This window comes from Erythranthe guttata, chromosome 10 (genome assembly GCF_056151865.1).
Source record: "Erythranthe guttata isolate IM_541 chromosome 10, IM_541, whole genome shotgun sequence".
Classification (NCBI taxonomy): Eukaryota; Viridiplantae; Streptophyta; class Magnoliopsida; order Lamiales; family Phrymaceae; genus Erythranthe; species Erythranthe guttata.
The window spans coordinates 963,094-985,468 of NC_142542.1; the positions used below are offsets into that span (position 1 = coordinate 963,094).

General features: G+C 35.9%; 6 protein-coding genes across 15 annotated transcripts; 4 read left to right on the plus strand and 2 right to left on the minus strand.

Moving 5' to 3' along the window:
• The first annotated feature begins 659 nt into the window (after window positions 1–659).
• On the plus strand, window positions 660–2,406 carry LOC105953074 (E3 ubiquitin-protein ligase AIRP2). Of its 2 annotated transcripts, none has more exons than XM_088823811.1 (6): window positions 660–732; window positions 852–999; window positions 1,159–1,309; window positions 1,417–1,483; window positions 1,571–1,808; window positions 2,045–2,406. In XM_088823811.1, the coding sequence occupies exons 2-6, from the start codon at window positions 935–937 to the stop codon at window positions 2,253–2,255; spliced, it is 732 nt and encodes a 243-aa protein (XP_088679937.1). In that variant the 5' UTR covers window positions 660–732; window positions 852–934; the 3' UTR covers window positions 2,256–2,406. The 2 variants fall into 2 exon arrangements, with proteins under 2 accessions (XP_088679937.1, XP_088679938.1); XM_088823812.1 differs by having other exon boundaries at window positions 666–732; window positions 840–999.
• Window positions 2,407–2,614: 208 nt separating this feature from the next.
• HMGB1 (high mobility group B1) lies at window positions 2,615–5,213 on the minus strand. 2 transcript variants are annotated; one of them, XM_088823814.1, is made up of 9 exons: window positions 4,972–5,071; window positions 4,837–4,862; window positions 4,326–4,401; window positions 4,089–4,208; window positions 3,944–4,001; window positions 3,813–3,857; window positions 3,445–3,525; window positions 3,256–3,333; window positions 2,615–2,871 (listed from the first exon to the last, which is right to left on the minus strand). In XM_088823814.1, the coding sequence occupies exons 3-9, from the start codon at window positions 4,397–4,399 to the stop codon at window positions 2,821–2,823; spliced, it is 507 nt and encodes a 168-aa protein (XP_088679940.1). In that variant the 5' UTR covers window positions 4,400–4,401; window positions 4,837–4,862; window positions 4,972–5,071; the 3' UTR covers window positions 2,615–2,820. The 2 variants fall into 2 exon arrangements, with proteins under 2 accessions (XP_088679940.1, XP_012832156.2); XM_012976702.2 differs by lacking the exon at window positions 4,837–4,862 and having other exon boundaries at window positions 4,972–5,213.
• A 227-nt stretch (window positions 5,214–5,440) lies between these two features.
• Window positions 5,441–8,733, plus strand: LOC105953077 (uncharacterized). 2 transcript variants are annotated; one of them, XM_088823813.1, is made up of 5 exons: window positions 5,441–5,785; window positions 5,887–5,959; window positions 6,646–6,808; window positions 6,967–7,083; window positions 8,605–8,733. In XM_088823813.1, the coding sequence occupies exons 1-4, from the start codon at window positions 5,620–5,622 to the stop codon at window positions 7,075–7,077; spliced, it is 513 nt and encodes a 170-aa protein (XP_088679939.1). In that variant the 5' UTR covers window positions 5,441–5,619; the 3' UTR covers window positions 7,078–7,083; window positions 8,605–8,733. The 2 variants fall into 2 exon arrangements, with proteins under 2 accessions (XP_088679939.1, XP_012832155.2); XM_012976701.2 differs by lacking the exon at window positions 8,605–8,733 and having other exon boundaries at window positions 6,967–7,417.
• On the plus strand, window positions 8,732–12,717 carry LOC105953073 (Protein kinase superfamily protein). 2 transcript variants are annotated; one of them, XM_088823810.1, is made up of 7 exons: window positions 8,732–9,076; window positions 9,181–9,366; window positions 9,810–9,922; window positions 10,000–10,210; window positions 10,303–10,543; window positions 10,643–10,793; window positions 10,877–12,717. In XM_088823810.1, the coding sequence occupies exons 2-7, from the start codon at window positions 9,294–9,296 to the stop codon at window positions 11,219–11,221; spliced, it is 1,134 nt and encodes a 377-aa protein (XP_088679936.1). In that variant the 5' UTR covers window positions 8,732–9,076; window positions 9,181–9,293; the 3' UTR covers window positions 11,222–12,717. The 2 variants fall into 2 exon arrangements, with proteins under 2 accessions (XP_088679936.1, XP_088679935.1); XM_088823809.1 differs by having other exon boundaries at window positions 8,956–9,076; window positions 9,189–9,366.
• LOC105953076 (clathrin light chain 3) lies at window positions 11,363–12,500 on the minus strand (the record flags this gene model as incomplete). The annotated part of the gene is given in 4 exon segments (XM_012976700.2): window positions 11,363–11,752; window positions 11,833–11,986; window positions 12,137–12,405; window positions 12,408–12,500. Coding segments are annotated over 4 exon segments (786 nt in total), but the record flags the coding sequence as incomplete, so codon positions are not given.
• A 1,655-nt stretch (window positions 12,718–14,372) lies between the features above and the next one.
• Window positions 14,373–21,239, plus strand: CPL2 (carboxyl-terminal domain (ctd) phosphatase-like 2). 6 transcript variants are annotated; one of them, XM_088823807.1, is made up of 17 exons: window positions 14,405–14,964; window positions 15,293–15,763; window positions 16,248–16,458; window positions 16,749–16,906; window positions 16,992–17,062; window positions 17,185–17,290; window positions 17,365–17,454; window positions 17,611–17,752; window positions 17,945–17,984; window positions 18,096–18,222; window positions 18,308–18,365; window positions 18,664–18,794; window positions 18,883–18,936; window positions 19,470–19,566; window positions 19,739–20,136; window positions 20,411–20,491; window positions 20,801–21,239. In XM_088823807.1, the coding sequence occupies exons 1-15, from the start codon at window positions 14,677–14,679 to the stop codon at window positions 19,927–19,929; spliced, it is 2,235 nt and encodes a 744-aa protein (XP_088679933.1). In that variant the 5' UTR covers window positions 14,405–14,676; the 3' UTR covers window positions 19,930–20,136; window positions 20,411–20,491; window positions 20,801–21,239. The 6 variants fall into 6 exon arrangements, with proteins under 6 accessions (XP_012832151.1, XP_012832150.1, XP_088679933.1 ...); XM_088823808.1 differs by having other exon boundaries at window positions 20,804–21,239; XM_088823806.1 differs by having other exon boundaries at window positions 21,030–21,239.
• Window positions 21,240–22,375: the final 1,136 nt, after the last annotated feature.

A 22,375-nucleotide genomic window follows, 5' to 3' on the forward strand; every position in this document is an offset into this window, starting at 1 on the left:
CACACACTACGCACAAGCTGGATTGCACAGCCCCCTGCCTCCTTTGCGGGGCGCCGTCGACCAGTTCCACACCAGCCTTTTCTTCTTTCGCAACCTCTAAAACCATCGTCGGAGAAGACGATAAAAAATAGATAAACAATGGGAGGTTTGGATCTGGAGGCATCAAATACCTTGCTCTTCTCCTCCACTGCTTCGACAGAGCTACAGGATTTGAGAGAATTAGGGGCGGCTCCGGCGGCGGTAGTGACTAGTGACCGTGGTTGTTGCCTTTGCTGTTGTTTTGAGTTCCAGAAATTTTGGGGAAGAAGAGAATTAGGTGCTGGATTTTTTTTGATAGGGAGAACGATGATGATGATTAGGATTTAAGATTTTAAAAATTGCTATTTTGGTCCTTTGAATTTGAATTATTTATAATTATATCAAATTTAACATACATTTTTTTATTTATATGTATAGAAGGATGTTTATGTCATTTTACCCCCAAATTTTCAAAAAGAACCGCACAACCCGCGCGTGAGTGCCACGAGCAGCTTTAATGGACTTTTTTGCCTTTGACTTTTAATCATAGGGGGGTTTTTGCTAATTTTTATAACACAATGACTTTTTTAGCAATTAAGGATTACACAAGGGTGGTATTTGCAATTTACTCCCTATAAAAATATGATTTAATTACAGAAAGCGGAGCAGTGAGCGAAGCGTGCGGTTCAAGCGAAAGACACATCTTTGTTCATTGTAAGTTGTAACCACCCAAAAACCCTCGCCAAAAAAACTCATTCACTTAGCTTCTTCTTTTCTGTTTCCTTTGGGGTTTGTTAAATATCTAAAGTTGAGGATTTTAGGATAATTTACAGTTTTCAGGGGGGGTGTTTGCGAATAAAATAGTAATCGGAGGTGAAAAATTGGATGGGAGTGAACAAAATCAAGGGCGAGGTTGATGAGGAACTCTTTTAAAGAATCTCTCAAAGCGCTTGAAGCTGATATTCAACATGCCAACACTCTGTATGTCTTTTTTCTTCACTTTATCATTTTTTATTTTTTTTTGAAATTTTTTGATGGATTAATTGGTTGAATATTTGTATAAGAATAGCTTTATTCAGAGGTGAAATTTAGTAAATATTTTTTCTCTCTCTAAATGCAGTTTATTTAATTGAGATGCAGGGCATCCGATTATCCGAAGGAATACGACGGTGCTTGCCTTCAGATGAGACTATCGTATAGTCCTTGTGCGCATATTTTTCTCTTCCTTGTTCAATGGACCGATTGTCATCTTGCAGGTGCACTCGGGTTAATAAGGATCCTTATTTACAAGGTAGCATTGCGTTTTGTTCACCAACGTGTATTCATAATTGCTCGATTTTAATTGTGCTACGCCAAAATCAATAAGGAAATTGACGAGTTTTTTTTGGTAATTTGTAGGCTTATGAGGATGGTAAGACAACTATGTATATTCATGAGAGGAAAGCTAGTATTAGGGAGTTTTACGGTGAGTAGATTTTAGATTTCGAATTCACTTTCTTTCTTGATCTGATAAATAATAACGGGTGATATTACATATTGGATATATATGTAGGCGTGATATTCCCATCTTTGGTGCAACTTAATGGCGGAATAAGCGATGCCGAAGAGAGGAAACAGAGGGAGATTTGTGCGAGCAAATACAGGAGAAAAGATGATGTGATGGACAAGGGTAAACTGTCCGAAATTGAAATCGAGCGAGAGGAAGAATGTGAGATTTGTATGGAGATAAAAACTAAAGTTGTTCTACCGAGTTGCAGTCATTCTTTGTGTATTAAGTGCTACAGAGATTGGTAAGTAGACTAACGCAATAATATACGTCCGTAGTTAATTGTTTTGTGTTGAATTTGAGCTGGAAAATAGTATGGCAAGACTGTTTTTGTAAGAGAGAATCAAATGGACCGTCTTTTATTGCGCGCGTTTTTTTTTGTCATCTCCGATTTTATATGCATCTTTCTTCGAGATTCCTTTGAATATTTAATTAATAAAATCGTATTTTTTCATGTTTTTTTTTCTTGTGTATTTTCAGGCGGACGAGATCTCAATCGTGCCCATTCTGTCGAGATAGTTTGAAGAGAATGAATTCTAATGAACTTTGGATATACCCTAGCAATTGTGACATTATTGATTTATCTCTCTTTGCAAAGGAAAATTTGAAGAGATTCTTCGCGTATATTAATAGATTGCCTCTCGTTATTCCAGGTTCAATAGCAGTTCCTTATGATCCTCATTTTTTATGAAGGATTCTTGTCGAATTTTCGTACATAGGGCATCAAATTATTGTATATAGGATTGTGTTTATACATTTTTTTTTTACTTCGACATTTGTATCTGTAAATACATAGGATTGCCTTCATTATTTAAATTGTTAACAATCCTCTATTGCGTTGATACATCGTGTTTATATAATTTACGATTGAGTTGAATCTTCCATTCGTTGTATTATTAAACTCAAAATATTTTTGACCTGTCTAACAAAAATACTAGCTGTCAAATTCGAAAATGCTATGTAGACAATGGTAAATCGAACTCAACCAACGGAAACACTGAAATCTTAATCCAAAAGAGCGAGTAGAAAACTATGCAGGCCTTCCAACGATTTTGTGGCACAATTCGAACAGTAGAGATATATATTTAACAATGGCCGAGTTGCCGGGAAGGAGCTACATAGCGCACATAAGCTACATTTTGAAGTTTGTTCGATTTTTACATATACCAAAATATTAGTCTAGAAACATCTTAACATACACAGCACTTAATCCCTGCCGTACGTAAGACAAAAGTCTTGAACTAGACAATCAAACCTCAATCATCGTCTTCATCCTCATCATCGCCTGACTCCTCATCTTCCGCCTCCTGTGAAGCAGCAGTTTTAGAAAATTAATTGGATGATAAATTATTTCAAAAAGATAATCTTGTAATATCAGAACGAACTCGAAGCAGCCAAAAATATAAACTTCCAACACTAAAAAAAACTAAAAAAAACTAAAAAAGAAAAAAAATGGGAAGGCCTCGAGAACTGGTGGGGTGAAAAACAAAACCAAGATATGGAATATTTTAGTACTATAATGTTTTCGTGCTTTTTTATGGACTACAAACTTGTTCCTAAACTTCAATCATGATTTCGCATATTGTAATCTAGAAAAAACTCGGATTATAGCCTGTGTTCTTTAAGAAACAAAATGCACAAGGAGAGATTTAATAAAAAAAATTGTGTATTTAAGCAGATTTGAACTAGACCTGTACACTCTCCTCGTCATCATGAATTTCGGATGCGGATTTCTCGGATCCTTCGTCACCTTCATCAGCAGAGCTATCCTGTCAATTAGAAGACAGGTATAATTTTAAACATTCAGCTCATAAGCTAAGTCTCAGCAGAAACCAACACACGTGGAGGAAAAGAGAGGGAAGATAAGAAAATGTGTTCACCTGCTTCTTGTTATAAGCATCCATCAGTTTACCATATTCAACCTTCCTCTTTGCAGCTTTAGCTTCGTATGGAGCTTTTTCCTGCCAATCGAACATGAGATACAATACACAAATTATCAATATAACTTCTTCTTTTGCTGGGGAAAAAAAAGGGATGGCATAATCTGCTAAGTTTTTGTGCACAAACAACCAGAACCGAAAGCAGAGTGATTATGCGTATGTTAAGGTCATATTTCATATGTAAAAACCACACGGCATGAAACGTAATAGACAGGTGATAAACGCTTCGAGTTAAATCCTCTAATTAGCTGACTTCTGTAACAATATTTCAGCCAAAGTTATGTAAAGAGACAGTGGTTAGCGCTTACAGCATCGGTCAAGGATTTCCATTTTTCTCCACCAGCTTTTCCGACCTACACGTAGACACACGGAAAACCACACACCATAAATTTCCGAATCTACAAACTCTGAACTAATTAATATCATTAAAGCTTCATACAGCTGAGACGGCCTTGATATTAGGATTCTCCTTTTTGAAAGTCTTCCGGAACTCCTCACTGCAATAAAATAGAACTAAGAACGAGCCAAAAAATAGTTCACAAATATAGAAATATTCATAAAATTCGAAGAATAATAGTTCATACAGAAACACAAAGAAGGCACTGGGAGGCCTTTTAGGCTTGTTTGGGTCTTTCTTTGCCTTCTTTTCCTTCTTGGTCTGCCTTTTCTCTGCCTTCGGTGCAACTTTCCTTTTCCCAACTTTCCTGAAAGAATAAATATGCTTTAAGTTATGATGAACAGAACATATTAAATATTTCGAAAGGATATAATTGCAACTCCGAATAAATTTTGGCGACAATAATCCGTTAACAAAGATCGACCTATCTTCGACAGGCTTCAGAGCTTCTTTAGTTTCCTGCCTCGTAACCCCTCTACTCCTGCTGTTAGGCTTCATATCTAAACAGCTGTAACACACAGATAAACACAGTAAATCAAAAACATTTAAGCTATAAATTTTATGTTAAAATTATGAGAATCTACAGTTCATACATCCAAAATTTTATATCTGTTCATACAATTCAAAATTATGTACCTAAACCGAATGAAAAAGGTTCGGGAAAATGAAGAAAAACAGCCAAACATAAATCTAAGAACTAAATAAACAGTTCATCTCCGTCTCTCCTATCATCTCTGCAAATTTAAGAACTGATTACATGCCCAGACTAATTATGACTAAAAACAGTAAGAGTTCAGCTGATACAAAGCTACACAAATCAGCATACTTCAGAATAAAATACAAAAAACAAAATATTAAAAAATAGTTAATCAAGCAGATTAGGCAGCTAGCTAAGATCAATACCCAAAAAATACAACAAATAACAAAAAAAATACCAAAAGCGACGAGCAAAACGTGAGCACTATTTTGCGTATGAATTTGGAGAAGGAAAAAAAACGCAGCAAATTCAGTTTCTTATAACAACAAAATAAACAGTAGAATAAATGTAAATAAGTAAGAAATAAGCATACCTTGAAGATAACAAGCGATCGGTGATCACTGATCAGTGAATAATAGCTAGAACCGATTAGAGAATAAAATAAAGAAGAGAATCGTACGACCCGGGGAGAAATGTAGAAGGCGTACCTTTACTTTGGGTTACCTGACTAGCCAGTAGCCGGTAAACAGCACCTTAACTTTTACACTAAAAAATCGCATTTAATGAAAGTAGCACATTCGAGAATCCATCTTGGTTGAACCGTCCGAAAAGGATAAAGAGGTGGACCGGAAATTCTCCGGTTTATTTAAGTAAGGATGTGGGACGAAGTTATCGCCTGCATGCTATGACATGGGAATATGATGTGGCATTTCAGGAAATGACACGTGGAGACAGATGAGTTGATGGCGCGTCGAAGGGAAACCAGGCGATCGCAGCCTCGTTGAATGGCGGTGTTGCTTAAGTCAGCATTGGGCTTATTAAACATTGGCCCGAAAATGAATGAGAATTGGGCTTTGAACTCGGATCCAAAGTCCAAACCATTTTCAACAAAACCCGGCCCGTATCAAAATGGATTCGGGTGATCATCACCATTTTCTTTTTGTTAATTCTTCTTCATAATTAATCTGATCTCTAAAATGAAGAAAGTTTCAGGAAATGTTCAGTTGATTTATATAGAAATATGGCGAATGGAAATTTCATCTGGAATATCGGTAGAAAGTATTTCGCCGGCGGTGCGATTGGCCTCGCAATATCCGACCGTTATGCCAGCTTAATGGCTGTTCGTGGTTCCTCCATGGCTCCCACTTTCAATCCCTACGAGCAAAAATCCAGCGGATCTGTATTAGGTCAATTTGCTATTTTCTAATTTTATTACAATTTTTCTTATTTTCCTACGCCGGAAGTATTAAAGCATTTTCGCTTGAATGTGTGTTCACTTCTGTTACAGATGACTACGTCTTGGTCGAGAAGTTATGCCTCGACAAATACGAGTTCGTGCGGGGTGATGTCGTTGTTTTCCGGTAAATCTAGTTCTTAATTTTTATTCTTCAATTTACAAGTTTTTTTTCTCCCAATTCTGTTATGGTTTTATTTTGTCAGGTAAAATGCATGATCTAGTTAGTTGATTAGGTTTTCGCTTGAGATTGAGATCATTGTTTCACTTTCTTAAATACATAGATGTATAGATCACTGTCGAATATTTTTGTGTTAGAGCATAAGAAAATATAAAATGTAGTAGGTCCCTGCTAAATTTTGCTCTTGTTATTACAAAAAATGAAGAAATTAAGAATGACATATGATGGATTAGAGCACAGAATCTAGAAATGCAACCATTGTTCTGGAACATTTATCGTCATTTTGCATCTTATGCATATGTGGCAAGCTAACTTGATGGTGGAGTTAGTTGCATCAAAAATAGCTCTTACGGTGTTTCATTTTATGGAAGGACAGGATAATATCTTAATGCCGGATATGTTGTACCCGAGACTTGAGATATGCACACAATAGCTTTGTGAATCACACATCTCACTGAATTGCAGTCGATGATTTTGGTACATAAGAATTTGTGTGTTTTTCCCCATTTCCGGAACAACTAGTATTAAATTTGTCGAGTGATATGATAAATAATCTACTGCTTAAAATTTTACTTAACTAAGCTGACTGTGGTGATGGGTGATGCTGATGAAATAGTCACCGTATTGTGCAGTTCACCGAGTAATTACAAAGAGAAAAATGTAAAGAGAATTACTGCCCTTCCAGGTGACTCTGTTCATCTCCCTTCATTTGACACTGTGAGGATTCCATCAGGGCATTGTTGGGTTGAGGGAGACAGTTCAGCTTGTAGCCTAGACTCGAGATCATTTGGCCCCGTAAGTCACAACTTGCTTTACTACACCAACTCGTGTGAAATTTATACTTTACGTTATGATGTTCTTGTATATACGGTTCTGATTCATGTTTGAAGTCGTTACTTATACAATATTATAGTAACTTCCTTGTTTCCTTTGAAAATGGCACTGTTTGACAGATTCCTCTTGGTTTGATTTGTGGCCGAATTACACATGTTGTATGGCCACCTCAAAGAATGGGTAAAGTTGACAGTGGAGTATCTGAGGACAGATTGCCATTCACAACTTAACCGCAGGTTATTGTTTCTTCTTTAGAAAACATGGAAACTGATGAATTATTTGTTGCAAAACAAAAACTCTTGACTCATATTTTTATTCATATTTTCTTATCTCGTATTTGAGGCATGGCATTGTAGTGATGACACACACACACACGTACACGTTTTAAAAATCTATATCTAATATTTATATAAAAAATTGTTAATTTTCAAATAGTGCAGTATCATCGAGTCCTTCACAAATGTTTGTAATCTTGATTTATTTTTTATTGATTGCGCCACTGCTGTATTGCGTTCGTCTGACGAGGGTTGTTGCATTTTAGCAATTTGTGGCCAGATCGCCATTACATGATCCATGTCTCAGTGACACTCTATGAGTAAGACTTGAGAAATGAGCTCTTGTATGCGTTTCCCATGTTCTTGATTCTGCCTCATCTTCGATTTTTCAATTTGAAACCCCTTCTTTTCTATCGTTCTAGCATGAATGTGAATGGCTTTCTTGACATTTGTTTGCATGCTTAGATTATGGGTTTTTAAACCCATTTATATGCCTCTTGGTGCAAATTTCGTAAGGGTTTTTATCTTCTTTTTTTCTCGTTTGTTACGGGGAATGACGGAGATGTGGATTAGTTGCTACTTATGCTTACATGAGGCACACGTACTTATTATAAAGATTTTGAAATACTATTGTGTCAATTTGAATATAATGACTGTTATACATGATTTTGGGTTGTAATTGCAAAGGATTGTATTAAGGTTAGACAAGTATAAACTATCTAGCTTTGGATTTAAGGGAAATATAAATGGGCCTATAATAATTAAGATATTTCACTATTTTTTAGGCCCACAAAATGGGCCCAAACCATCTTATATGTGCATTCAGTTGTAATCTTTGGAACATAATTTTGAATTTCATGGTTAAAGATGATATAGGAAAGCATTGACCAGCTATTTGTTTTTGTAGTTTTATATTCTTCAAATGAATGTTTCTCTACGAACCATTCTTTAGATTAAGCGACACCGTTTTATTTGTAGGAAATTCTAGAAACACAACTATGATCTTCGTCTACGAATTTTCCATTCTACCTTGAGAAAAGGAGTAGTCCTAATAGTTTTTTTTTCATATTCAAGCATGATCATGTACTAATAATTATCCTTCATCTTTCTATATTATTCATTTCAAGCATATATAAAAATAATCACTTTAAAAAAATCAAAGAAAAAAAAAACATATATGAAATTAAGTTTGACTCAATTGCATTTGTTGATAGTTCAAATTAAAACCTCTTTGACTCAGTAATCATTACAAAGTTGAACAGTTTGCAGTCATAATTTTTGCCGTGAAGTTGAATGTTGAAAGTTTGGTTTCTTTATTAAAAGTGGCAATAATTGATATAAGTTAGGTTAAAGTTTGGTGGTTAGGTTTTCTAGAGTTTGTAGGTTAAGTTGCACTTAAAATAGAAATTTCCCCGTCGACTTTTTATTTTTTCCAATTCCAAGCTGTCGCTAATTTAACTGCCTCTCTTCCCTCGATTTCAGGTCAAATTGAATAACATCGTACCAATAGAACCGGAGGAAAAGGCTAGTATGTTAAAAAAAAAAAAAAAAAGTATCGTCATCGTACGTCACTAATCACTCGTCACAGCCTCACAGGACAAATCTGAACGAAAATGGTGTGAACTGTAAAAATTTACATCCCCGTGAAATATGCCACGGGGGCCGTCACCATCACTTCCTCTTTCCCTCCGTTTTTTTCTATTACTTCCAATTTCCCCCTTTGAGTTTTCTCTCTCTAGATTTTTCTCTCTCTTCATTGTCAAACCTCCCCAAAGTCCAAAGCGAGAAGAAAATTAAACCAATCAAACACCAAGACAACACATTATCTCGATAATACTATTTTAATGATGATTAATTAAGGTGTTATATATAAGCATATAGGAATAAAATACATACACACAGTCCCTCACGTCAGGCCACAATCTCTTCTTTTTATTCGGTACAACTTCTTCAGGTGTGAACGTGGTTCTTCTTTTCTCTTCCTTCCTTTTTTTTTATTGTGAATTTGTGGGCGGCTTATGTTTGTGAAGTTCTTATCTGGGCTATGATTATATGCAGTGCTGCAGTTGGAAGATGGTTGATTGATTGGATTGGATTACATGCGAGACTCCATTAAAGATTTGATTTTTTTTTAAAATATTATTATTATTAGTATTTCGAAACGAGTGAGCATGGTAATGGGGCTTAAGACTTGTTTTGGTGCATTTGATTCCTGCAAAGAGAAGATTGTCACAGAAGCCAAAGGTAAGAGTAGCATAATTATTGTGTTTATGATCAATTCTTGTTGTGCTGCCACTAATTTATGTTCTGTTTTTTCTTCTTAGTAATGGCAAATTTTTGTTTCGTAAAATATTCGTTTAGATTGATTGATTGAATATATTACTATTATGGATCTTATACAAGAAATGTTGTAATAAGTGTGATGAGTGAGAATCTCATGTTGACCAATTTTAGGACCTTAGGTTTTCTTGAAAAGTTGCCATGGATTAGTGAGTAATTAGTCTGCAAATAATGAAATGGGTGATTAGTCGTTAGTTGCTAGTACAGTGATCTTGTGTTGTTTTGATTGACAATCTTAATTACTATACTGTAGTACAACTTATATGTGTTGTAATTGTCTTATTGCATTTAATGTGATTCCACGTGTTTGTTTATATAATAATCGTTGTTTTATTTGGTGTGGTCAGGAATTGCTCCAAACAATGTGAGGCTCTTTACTTATCATTCTCTGCGATCAGCTACACAGGTTTTCCATCCTTTGAATAGAATCGGCAGAGGTGGTTTCGGCGTAGTCTATAAGGTCAGTTCGTACTTGCATTTACAGCCTTTTCGTTTCTCTGTCTTATGTTTAACTTGTGTAACTGTACATAACTGCAGGGAGTTTTGAGAGACGGAACTCAAGTTGCAATCAAGTGTCTTTCGGCAGCTTCTAAGCAAGGGACTAATGAGTTCTTAACGGAGATTAATACGATATCAAATATCCAACACCCGAACCTCGTTCAGCTTATTGGTTGTTGCATTGAGGGAAACAACAGAATATTGGTGTACGAATATTTGGAGAACAACAGCCTCACCAGTGCTTTACTCGGTATTGATTAGCTTATAAATATTTCTTAAGAAATAATAATATTGGTATTTTTTTCATTTAGCATAATAATACAAATTTGTTATTTTTCCCAGTCTCGCATGATAAACGTGTTGTTGAACTGGATTGGTCCAAGAGGGCTGCAATATGTGTGGGTACAGCTTCTGGCCTTGCGTTTCTTCACGAAGATGCTGAACCGAGCATTGTCCATCGAGATATAAAGGCCAGCAACATCCTTCTTGATGAGAATTTCAACCCCAAAATCGGAGATTTCGGTTTGGCAAAACTATTTCCTGATAATGTCACCCATGTTAGCACACGAGTAGCAGGAACTGTGTTAGTGAAAGTTCTTTCTTTTTCTTTTTTTCCCGCTTATTTTCATGTAAAAAAAATTATATAAATTTTTTATAATTATTATCGTCTGATTAACTGCAGGGGATATCTAGCTCCAGAATATGCTTTAATGGGGCAACTCACAAAGAAAGCCGACGTATATAGTTTCGGGGTCCTCTTGCTCGAAATTATAACTGGAAGAAGTAGTGGCAAAGCTTCTTTTGGAGAGGATTTCTTGGTTCTTCTTGAATGGGTAAGTTTCTATCACGATTTTGAACCGCTGATTTTGCGATTTAATTTTTTTTTTTTAAATCTGATTTATAAATCTTGTTGCAGACATGGAAACTGTTCAAAGAAGGTAGAATAGTAGACATTGTTGATCCAGAACTGAAGGAGTATCGAACGGACGAAATCACTCGGTTCGCGAAAGTTGCACTGTTTTGCACACAAGCAGCAGTTCAGCAAAGACCAGACATGAAACAGGTGTTGAAAATGCTCTCCACAGATGTTAATCTCAACGAGAACTTACTGTCGGAGCCTGGTTTATACAGACCACATAGTATCCTTCAATCGAGAACGAGTTCTCACTCAGACAAAGGCAAAACATCAGCCGCCACTCCTTTTCTGACTTCAGATCGGTTTGATGATGCTCAAACTTTTACAGAAATGCTTCCTAGATAACCCCAGCTACTTCATTTACTACATATACATTGTTATTATTGTAGTCTCCCACAGGTAATTAATTGTATTCATTCTTTAGCCCACAGCTTCTTGGTAAGTAGTTGACACGTCACTATCGAGGCAGACCAAATGTGGACAGTGTTCGGATAAAACTCCGGACAAATGTTATCAAACACTAATATATCATCGTCCAAAAAGTTCAAAGACTAAAACACTCAAGAAGCAACATCACTTTTTACACGTTATTCGGAGACGAGAACTTCACTTTGCAAGAGCAGATACAGTTTGAGGTTTCGGCGAAACAATATGACTGGGTGTTTGGTGTTTGAGTTTTACGAGAATTTGACGCATTCGTGACAAATCAGTCGGCTTCCCTGGCTTAGGGCCTTGAACAACAACAACGGAAGCTTTACTCGCCTTCTTACCCTTCTTTTCGATTGTCGGGATTTCTTTTGGTATAAGTTCGCCAATCGCCTTCCAGTAATTTGTATCCGCTTCACCATGGAACTTCTCTCTTCCTTCTAGAAACAACTGCAATCAACAAGAAACTTCATTTCGCAAATCGACATCAAAAATTCATTCAGAAAAAAAATATATAAAACAAAGCTAACCTTTTCCTTTTCTCTGTTGACTGCTCTGTTGTTATCGCACATAATCTTCCATTTATCGTAGTACTCGGTTTTATACGTATCGGCTTCCTCGATTATATCCTTAACCATTTCCTTCTCCCTTCTTTCCTTCTCCTCTAATCGAAGCGCGTTTTTCCTGCAACGTTTTCGTCATTCAACACGGAAACGATAGCTTGATAATAATTAAGCATGGATCTCTCTAAGATACTTTCATTTCGTTTATGATTATAACAAACAGGCGCGTGACATATCACATATACAAATACATGCGTTTCTTTGAACTAACCTTCTCCACTCTCTCAGAGCAAAACCCTCCGCCGCCGGAGGCGGCAGAATAGGTTCGTTACCTGAAAACTCGCGATCTGTCGGAGGTGGAAGCACCGCACCGCCGCTGCCGGAAGACGGCGAGTCCTCCTCTAAACCTCCCTCACTCATCCACTCGCTTTCGAGAAACGACTCGAAACGAGCCGAGTCAAAGCGCTGCGAGGAGAGCCGCGGCTCGTAGCCGAAACGCGCTGAGGCTCCACTGAACGAATCGGCAAAGTCTGATGACATGATTCCCTCTCTTTAGATTCCGACGATGACTCGGATTGATCGTCTCTTCGTTTTCGTCGATGGAACTCAATTGTTGTTAAGCTGCCGAGCAATAATCACCTGCTACGCGGTTTATCTGTAGAAGTAGTACGCGTTCTGTTTGGGATTGTACGTTGTTGCTTAAAAGATTAAAAGTTCAATTTTTAAGTTGCACCCGGAGTAAATTAGTATTTGGCGCGTGCCCCACCAGTCTTGGTTCCATGCATGCTGATCTGTAAGATTATTGCTTCAATAATTTTGTATTAGTAAAAAAATTGGCCAAATTTCACTTGAGTCCATCATTTTATTATTTACTCCCGCTTTAGTCCTTTATGCCTCTATTATCTCATTTTCATCCCTCAATATTATAACTCATCTAAATATAGTCTCTTGGTGAATTAATTTTTTAACTTTAACGAAATCTTTTTAAGGGTGGACCGAATATTCCATTTATGAATTATTTTGGATAAATTATAAATAAATAGATAAAATAATTAATTTTGTAATTTAAAATTCACTTTACAACCAAGAAAAATATAGTTTATAAACAATATAACTTAAAAAATTATACAATATATTAATTTATATTAATATACAAACAATCATTTAGATTTATTTCGTTGATATGACTTGAATTTAGGAATATATCAAATGATTATGATAAACCATTTACATATATTCTTTATTTGAATTTATTTATATATTTTATGAGTTTATGTTAATATTTAAAGAATTAATTTGATTATATGTTCTTCTATTGTTCTTATTTTGCTTATAGTTTATTAAAAGTAAGTTAGAATAGAATATTTAATCTGTTAAATAAAAAATTTTGCTAAAGTTAACTAAATTATCTTAAGGACTGTAATGAAATAAATCGTAGGATTGAAAAATAAAAATAAGACTTCGGAGATACGAGGGACTAAATTGAAACTAAATAATAAGACGATGACTATTAATGAGATTTTAACTAAAAAAATTATTATTATAGCCTAGAGGGTCATTGGGCGGCCTAATTATGTGTACCAAAACACACAATTTGCACATTAAATATATATTTTTTCCAATTGTGTTTCTAGTAAATTTATATACAAGTTATGCATTAAATATAATTTCCCTTCAATTATAATACTATCTCCGTCCAATTTATTTTTCTATTTGGCAAAATAAAAAATAAAAAAAAATATCTATATCATTTACCCGTTTTGAAATTCAATACATAAAAGTTAATTATCTTTTTGCTAATTTTATCATTGGTCATTAACTGCACATAAAGAAAAATACTAAAATAGACATGATATTATTAGAATTTAGAAAGGTGAGTAGGATATTAATTAATGTTGAAATAATCTTGTTAGAGGGGTAATCTAGTTTTTTTTCTTCTTCAAAAATAAAAACTAATTAATTTTTTTTTTGGTTTGTGTGGTTAAACCTCACACAACAAATAAAAAGGTACGAACAAAGTATACTTTTTGGGGTATTATTTATTATCGAGAGTATTATTTATTTATTCATTATTTATTATCGATCGTATTCAATACGAATAATATCATATCGTTGTTTTTAATTAAGTGCTAGAGTTTTTTTTATTTTAATTAAAAAAAAGTATACAATTATAATGGAGACAATTGCTATAAGAAAAATAGAAAATAATTTAAATAAGTCAATATCGTAACATTTCAAAGTGTCTATAAAAGATTTGGAAATTTGGGTATCTGCTTTTAATAATAAAAGATTTGAAAATTTGAAATCCATGCCAAAGCAAACGTCACACTCTGCCAAAAAAAATGCCATGAAAATCAACGGCGATTATAATCACACAGCACAAAAAATGCACCACCTCATCGTCCGCCACGTGTACAATGCCATAATCCCATCCCATGGCTCAAAAAGCATGACCTCCCCACTTTTCCAGTTGCCATCTTTACCCCCCAAAAACACTCCGTACGGACAAGCGGTGGCACATGCGTAATTTTCACAAAACTCAGGTCAATTTACGTAATTTGCCCCTTCTCACGCTTCTATATAAAGGCACGACCCCCCATTGTTTGAAACCGCTGCTTGGGGAGGGAGTAAGAGAGAGAAAGTGCCTCTAGAGAGAGAATTTTTTTTAGAGTAGTGAGAGAAGGCTGCAAAAGGCCAGAGAGATCATGCAGAGTGGGGAGTGATTTCTTCTCACAATCAATTCTGTGTTTGTTTTCAGAATCGGCATAATTTCATCACCTGTTTTTTCCTCTTTTCATTTTTGAGAATAGAATGAGTCGATTAGGGTTTAAATCCGCGGTTTATCACGGGGATTTGTATTTAGGGGAACTGGAAGCAGTTTCAGTGAAGGATGGGAATTTTCAATTTCCGAATAATGAGATACGGATTCACTACATCTCGCCGAACAGCGAGAGATGCCATCCTCTATCCGTTCTGCAGACGATTTCGTATGCCTCTGTTCGTTGCAAGCTGGAGCCCTGTTCTAATAGCAATTCTAATTCTAACGCCGAGCAGTCTCCATTGATTACTCTCCACGCCTCTTGCTTCTACGAGCTTAAGGTTTTGCATTTTGTTCCTCCATTTTTACTTTTATCAGTTGAATAGAGCATTGTTTTTTTTTTATTTCACTTTATATTCTGCTCGCTTGGTGTTTGTATTCATCTGGAAATGATATCGAGAGTGTTAGTTTATTTGTTCTTGTAATTTTACTCATGTATAATCTGTATCACTGTAATTGTAACGGTGGGAATTGATTAAATTCTCTTAGCGCCGTATATAGCCACTCCCCCAGATGTAAACATCGAATTGTTGGCTAGATGTGTATTATGCCAGATGGTTGTATGTATGGTTGTCTGGCTGATACTTTTGCAATTTTTTTTTAATGTAGACGGCGGTTGTATTGCTTGGTAATGAGGAAATTCATTTAGTGGCGATGCCTAGCAAGCAGAAGAAATTTCCATGTTTTTGGTGCTATTCAGTGCCATCTGGTCTGTACAATGCGTGTTTATGGATGCTGAATACGAGGTGTTTAGCCATTGTGTTTGATCTTGATGAAACTCTCATTGTGGCCAATACATTGAAGTCATTTGAAGATAGAATCGAAGCTTTGACGGGTTGGATTACACGTGAGTCTGACGCAATTCGGGAATCTGGGATGAAAGCAGAGATGAAGAGATATATTGAGGATCGGGCATTATTGAAGCAATATGCAGAGACTGATTGTGTTGTGGATGGGGGGAAAGTTTATAAGATCCAGTTGGAGGAAGTGCCTCTCCTATCTGATGGAAAGCATCGTGTTCTTCGGCCTGTTGTAAGGTTACCTGAGAAAAACATCGTTCTTACGCGAATTAATCCCGAGGTTAGAAGATAGTGTTGCTTGTATATTCCATTTTTGTTGCTATATCTTGGTATTCTCCATTTTTTAGTTCATACTGTACTTTCGAGTTGTGATTGTCAAATTTTCAATTGTTACACACTATTTACTCGATTTTTTTAATTACACTTGTATATTGTATTCAAGTAGAGTTTCTCTAAATTTTGAACTCTCTCTCTCTCTCTCTCTCTCTCTCTCTCTCTCTCTCTCTCTCTCTCTCTCTCTCTCTCTCTCTCTCTCTCTCTCTCTCTCTCTCTCTCTCTCTCTCTCTCTCTCCCTCCCTCCCTCCCTCCCTCCCTCCCTCCGTCACACACACACACACACACGCACACACACACACACACACACACACATGCCTTGAGAATCACCCAGATTTTTCAAGTACAAGTGATTGTTATAGAATTCGTCTAATACCTGTACTCTAGTTTGATTAGTCTGCTTTCTTATTCGTGGATGTTCTCTTGTATAGATACGTGACACCAGTGTGTTAGTAAGATTACGACCTGCTTGGGAAGACTTGAGAAACTATTTAACTGCAAAAGGCCGAAAAAGATTTGAAGTTTATGTCTGTACCATGGCTGAAAGAGATTATGCACTGGAAATGTGGAGGCTGCTTGACCCAGAAGCGCGCTTAATTAGCTCAAAGCAATTACTGGACCGCGTTGTCTGTGTCAAACCAGGTGAACTTGATTTTCCTGTAGGCAGAAATTCTTAACCTTTATGCAGTACAATTAGTTTAAGGTTCTCTAAATTAATTTAATTAATTACTAGAGCATGTTGGATTTGGAAAGTGTATTGCATTGCTACTTGTACTGTAATATACATAAATTCTAAAAGTCATTACTTATCTTCTACCCTTTCAGATGTTTCTGTGTAGAAGTTCTTCATTTTGTCTTGATGAATCAATTTCATCCTTAGTTTTCCATCCCATTTGCTATTTGATTAAACTATTATGATAAATTTTTCTTAGGGGCTAGGAAATCCTTGCTCAATGTCTTCCAGAATGGCAGTTGCCATCCAAAGATGGCAATGGTTATAGATGATCGTTTAAAGGTTTGGGAAGACAAAGATCAGCCTCGTGTTCATGTAGTTCCTGCATTCACTCCATATTATGCTCCACAGGCCGAGGTACCGCATTTATGTTCATGAGATTGTTTTAATCTCTTAGCGTTTGATTAGAACCATTTTAATGATTAAGTATTTACTATTCCAGATTGCCAATCCTGTTCCTGTCCTGTGTGTGGCGAGAAACGTGGCTTGCAATGTCAGAGGTGGTTTCTTCAAGTGAGTTGCATTTATATTCTGTTAAAGTTATTGGTTAATAGATATGTTAATTTTAGTCCTTTTAGTATTCTTCTGGACTGACGTTTTGTGGCAACTATTTATTTATTTCTTAAAACTATCAGAGAGTACGATGAAAATTTACTGAGAAGAATATCCGATATTTTCTTCGAAGACGAGGTTGTGAACTTACCTTGTCCACCAGATGTCAGCAACTACTTGATTTCAGAGGTATGCACATATAATTTGGGTGTCCCAATCCTACTGTTGAATTTCATTTTAATGACAGCGTGTTATATTTTCAGGATGCTAGTTTTATACCAAATGGAAATACAAATGCTCCAATTGCTGAGGGAATGAATGGAACTGAAGTTGCACAAAGATTGCAGTCTCTGGTAGTTTTTTACACCAGCTCCTTACTTTCCATATTATATGTAGTTCCTCTCTACCTGAAACAGGGAATACCATTTGTCTGTTCCTATTTTGTCTTTATCCATTCATTTGTGCTTGTTAATGATCTTTGGCACTATTGTCCTCTTGTTACTGTCCAGGAAGAGAAGAATGCTGTTAATGCTGTTTCTTATCCCATGGCTAACAACCTTGAGTTGAAATCTGAAAGCTGCAAGATTCCCGTAGTGTCTGTTGCAAGTGCCACTGCTCCAGCATCCACAAGAGTAGTGTTACCTTCTGAAAGTATGGTTTTGTTCTGTAGATCTCTTCACTCTTAGAACTTGACACATGGTGCTGAGCACTATGTGAGATACGTTGTGGCATTCCCATTTACTTTTGCTGATTGTATTTCGTAGGATAGTTGATGTGGTTTGGTTCTTAAATACCATGCATGAATTTATATGTTCTCTTTTATTTTGCCGAATTAAATTGCAGAGCCCAGTTTACTTGGTGATCCATTTCGAAGAGATAGCAGGTATCCACGTTCAAATGAACCACCTCTATTGTCTAGATTGCCTTGGCAGGCACCTGTCTTGCAGCCACAAGGAGGCTGGCTGGAAGAAGATACTAATCGAGGTAATTTCAGAAGCCGAGCCCCAGGAATAATTTCAGAATTTGATCCATCGGACAGACAACGACTTCATCAAAATTCACTTGGTCATGGTACATCATCTTCAGTTCCTGCAGAGTTGTCTCAAGTAAAGACTGAAGAGGTTAAAAACATGCCATTTCTAGTTTATCCTAACATTAGATTTCCCCTATTTGAACAACTTTTTCATTTGTAAACTTGTAATGCAGGCTAATGCAGGCTATGACAGCCCTAAACAGAACCCTCTTGCACAAAATCGGTTTCCAGGTATTTTAATCTTTCATGCTTACATGTCCCCACAATTAATGGTTGGCTTGCTTGTTTGAATTTGTGTCTCTTGTAATGAAGATGGTATATAATTGGTTATTTTCCGTACCAGCCTTCCTTAACATATCTATGAATTTAGAACTGTAACACTCTGTGAAGGATAGGAATATGTGCAGAGTTTGCCATGTGAACATATCACCAGTAACAGTTGAGACGGAGCAGATCTCACCATGATTTTACCTTATAATATCCATCGTTTTCTTCCTTGCTTAATTTGTTATTTCTTCTTTCTTTGCAGAGTTTGGTGTGTCTAACAATCAGCTGTCCTCCAATAATAAAGAACTAAAGACCGAAGGTGATAAAATAAATCTGCTGCCATCTTTGGCTATTGGCGTGCTCCAAGAGATTGGAAGAAGATGCAAGTCAAAGGTAAATCCTATTATTAGCCAGTAATACTCTTGATCATCCTTTACCTTTTTCTCTCTTTGGGTGTTATCTTATATGCATTACTGTTCAGGTTGAATTTAGGCCCGTTGTAAGTACCAGTGACAATTTGCAGTTTTCAGTAGAGGTCAGTGTTATCAACCTCATATTACGTTGCACTTTTAATTGCCAGTGTCATTTGAACTTCTCTATTTAAGCAACTTCTCTATTTAAGATATCTTCAAAAAACTGTTTTGATAGGGCATATCTGGTGTTTTCCTCTGTTTTGGGGAACATATATGTTTGATTTTGTTTTACAATATTTTAGAGTGTATTAATTAGGATGTTTTGAAATATTTTGGGGGTAGGGGAACGTAATATTGTATTGGAGGGAAATGACTGTTGGAACATTTGGTTTTATTTTGGAGAAAATGAGGTTTGGGAAATGAAACCAAACATTTAGCTTCTAAATTAGAGACAGAGTATAACTATCTTCATTTATTGCAAATAGATTCATTAGCTTGTAAAACTTCCAAATATTGTCGTTTGGAGATCTCAGCTTAGTTGATAATTCTCAAATTATCTTGATGAACTTCATCTGTCTGATATTAATATATTTTTGTGCTGTTCACTTGAGTTGCTTTGATTTTTGGAGGCTCAATGAGCTAAATCATTTTGTAGGTTTATTTCACTGGCGAAAAAGTTGGTGTTGGGATGGGCAAGACAAGGAAAGATGCCCAGCAACAGGCAGCAGCGAATGCCCTTCGTAGCTTGGCTGGTAAGACCCATCTCTCTCCTTAAAATCATGTAATAAGTAATGCACGTGCAAAGTGGCATTTAATTCTAAGCTGTGTGTTTATGTGAGAACCCTGATATTAAGTTTTCTTAGTGCTCATCAGTATGTTTACTTGATTATAGCGTACAGCTGCTAACTAAGTTGCTTATTGCAGATCATTACATATCTTACGTTGCACCTCAATCAACAGCTGTGGAAAATGATCTTGATCGGCTTCTTCTGGAGAAAGAAAATGGGTTTATTTGGGATGTCAAGCCTGGATCAGAAGAAGTCCTTGCTAGTAATGGGGTTTCAAAACAAAAAACTTCTGAAGTGGGAATTTCTTACAATACTTCCAATGGTTGATCTAATTCAGTAGCTTAAATATCTGGGATTCTTGGACAAGTGCCGTGTGGATGTTTCATGGTGAGTGGTGATTTTCTTGAGATAAACCACTCATCTCTTTTAATCTGCTTGCCCAAGATATGGGAACCGGAAACAGGATGAGGTGGATCGAGTTGCTTCATTTCTCAGCTGCTGTCTCTTCCTCGTTCCAGAACTCCTGTTTTGGAGGTAAAACAAAAAAACTGATGGATCAGTCTCTACTTTGTAACTGCTATCCAAGAGTTATCCTATAGTCAAACTGTATCTCCTTTTTTTTTTTTTTTTTTTTTATTCTTCTTTTTTCTCTTTTTAATCTACAAACTTTTGTGTTACCAAAGGAAGTTTGTTGTTAATCATCCTATAGTGATATCTGTCAACAAACGCTTAACTCTATTCAGAGACATGCCTTGTCTTATTTTTTGTAAGCTGACTTTAATGTGATTTTGTTGAAATTATTTGACAGGTTGCTGAGCTAAGGATTGAAGCAGCCCTTGTTCCATTCAAGTGAATCATCAGAACACGAAACCATCTACGTTTGTCCAAGGTAAAAATGTCGTTGTTTTCTTTCATCTTTCTTTCCACGTAAATTCAAAATGTGATGAACGGTTGTTCTTTCATCGTTCCAAGTCCTCCTTTCAGTGTAGCTGTCATCCTTTTTTTGTGCCGAAACTTGATTGTCTGATGCTTAATTTAAAAGCTATTATGTTGGCAAATATTTACAACGATTATAATTTCATTGAAACTAGGTGAATTAGTCAAACATACATTGGCCACCCTAAGATAGGGGAAAGTTTTATGTCATGTTTTAACTCTGTTGTACATTTTTTAATCTTGATTTCGCTGAATTGGTCAGAAGGGATTGTCACTTGGTGTCGCAAAAAGAACCAAAGAGCCATGCCATGTGCTGCTTATGGCTCTGTGATGTTGGAGAATGACTTTTTATTGCAGCTATTGGAACTTGGACAAAATATTTTCAACTCCTAGCAGTCTTAATTGATTTTGATTTACCATCCATGCACTATAATTTTAGCTTTGACTGGAAAACGTGTATAAATGTAATTTGTTTTTCTTTTTATGTTTAGGCTATCCGGATCCCCAAGTAAAGCGAAGAAGCCAGAATTGAGTAGCAGGAATTTGATGTAATTGAGTTGCCTCTTAACAAGTAAATATTTTCCCTGAGGCCAGCGTGTATTGTAATTGCTTCTCTGTATATATTTACCAGATACCAAATTCCTGTGACCGGTATCATGCAAAGTTACGTTGATCTAGCAGAAAGCAGATCTGAAGTTAAATCATTTTTCTTCGCCTTTCATTATGAAATACTCAGGTTCGGGGTGAATTTGATGAATGCATCAGACAAGACGCAATTATAGGAAATGCTGGACAATTAATCTACCCAAACAACTGCCGATAAACTGACTTTATTCCATAGGATGATTGATTTGGCTTCTATGAAAATGATTTCTTTTTAAAAGGATTCAATAGTTATTTGTTAACATGTTACTATATAATTTAGGGTAAATTGCATTTAACCCCCCTGTGGTTTTACAGTTTGACACTTTATCCCCTTCTGATATCGATTTGGGCACTTAACCCCCTGGGGTTGTCAAATTGTAGCGTCCGTCTAAAAATCCGTTAAAGTTAATCGTGAGTGCATATCACTCGCCCCAAATTGAGGTGGTTGAAGATTTTCCAAGGTTATTTTTTTAAAATACCCATGTTATCCTTTTGTCTTTCCTTTAATAAAAATTGTTACACCAATCTTTTATTTTCCTCTTATTAAAATTATGTTTTAAATTTATATGACATATTTTTTCATTCTAAATGAATTATTTCTCAAAATTACATATCTGACTTTATAATTATTTTATATTTTTCTTCAATAAACATATGTTCATTAAGTCTTTTATTTTTAAATAAAAATATACATAAATTATAAAACATAAATTAAAAATTACAGAAGAAAATTAAAATGACTTGTTGAGGACTGAAGGATTTATCCACCAAAATCTAATAGCAAAAAAAAAAAACAATAAAAAAAGACAAAAATCGAAAAAAAAAACAGGGCCGAGGAAAATGTGAATACAGAAGATGAGGGTTTTGGATATTGAAACATCCACCCGTCGCCGACCACCACCAATAGCCCACCATCAAACCGCCGCATAAAAAAATCGCATAAACGACAAGAAGGGGGATGAACCACCACGGAGAAAAACCGAAAGTTGCAAAGATGTAGCTGGAGAAGAAAAAAATTGCGAGCAATGGGTTTTGAGGTGAAAATCTGGGCTACTTTATTTTTGATCGGGTTTTCTGAATTTTTTGGGAAGTGTTTATGAATATTTTGGAGGGTTTTTTTTATTTTTTTTCCTATTCTTCTTTTTTCTTGAAGATGCTGTAATAATTTGGACCGATTTGATGGTGAGGGAAA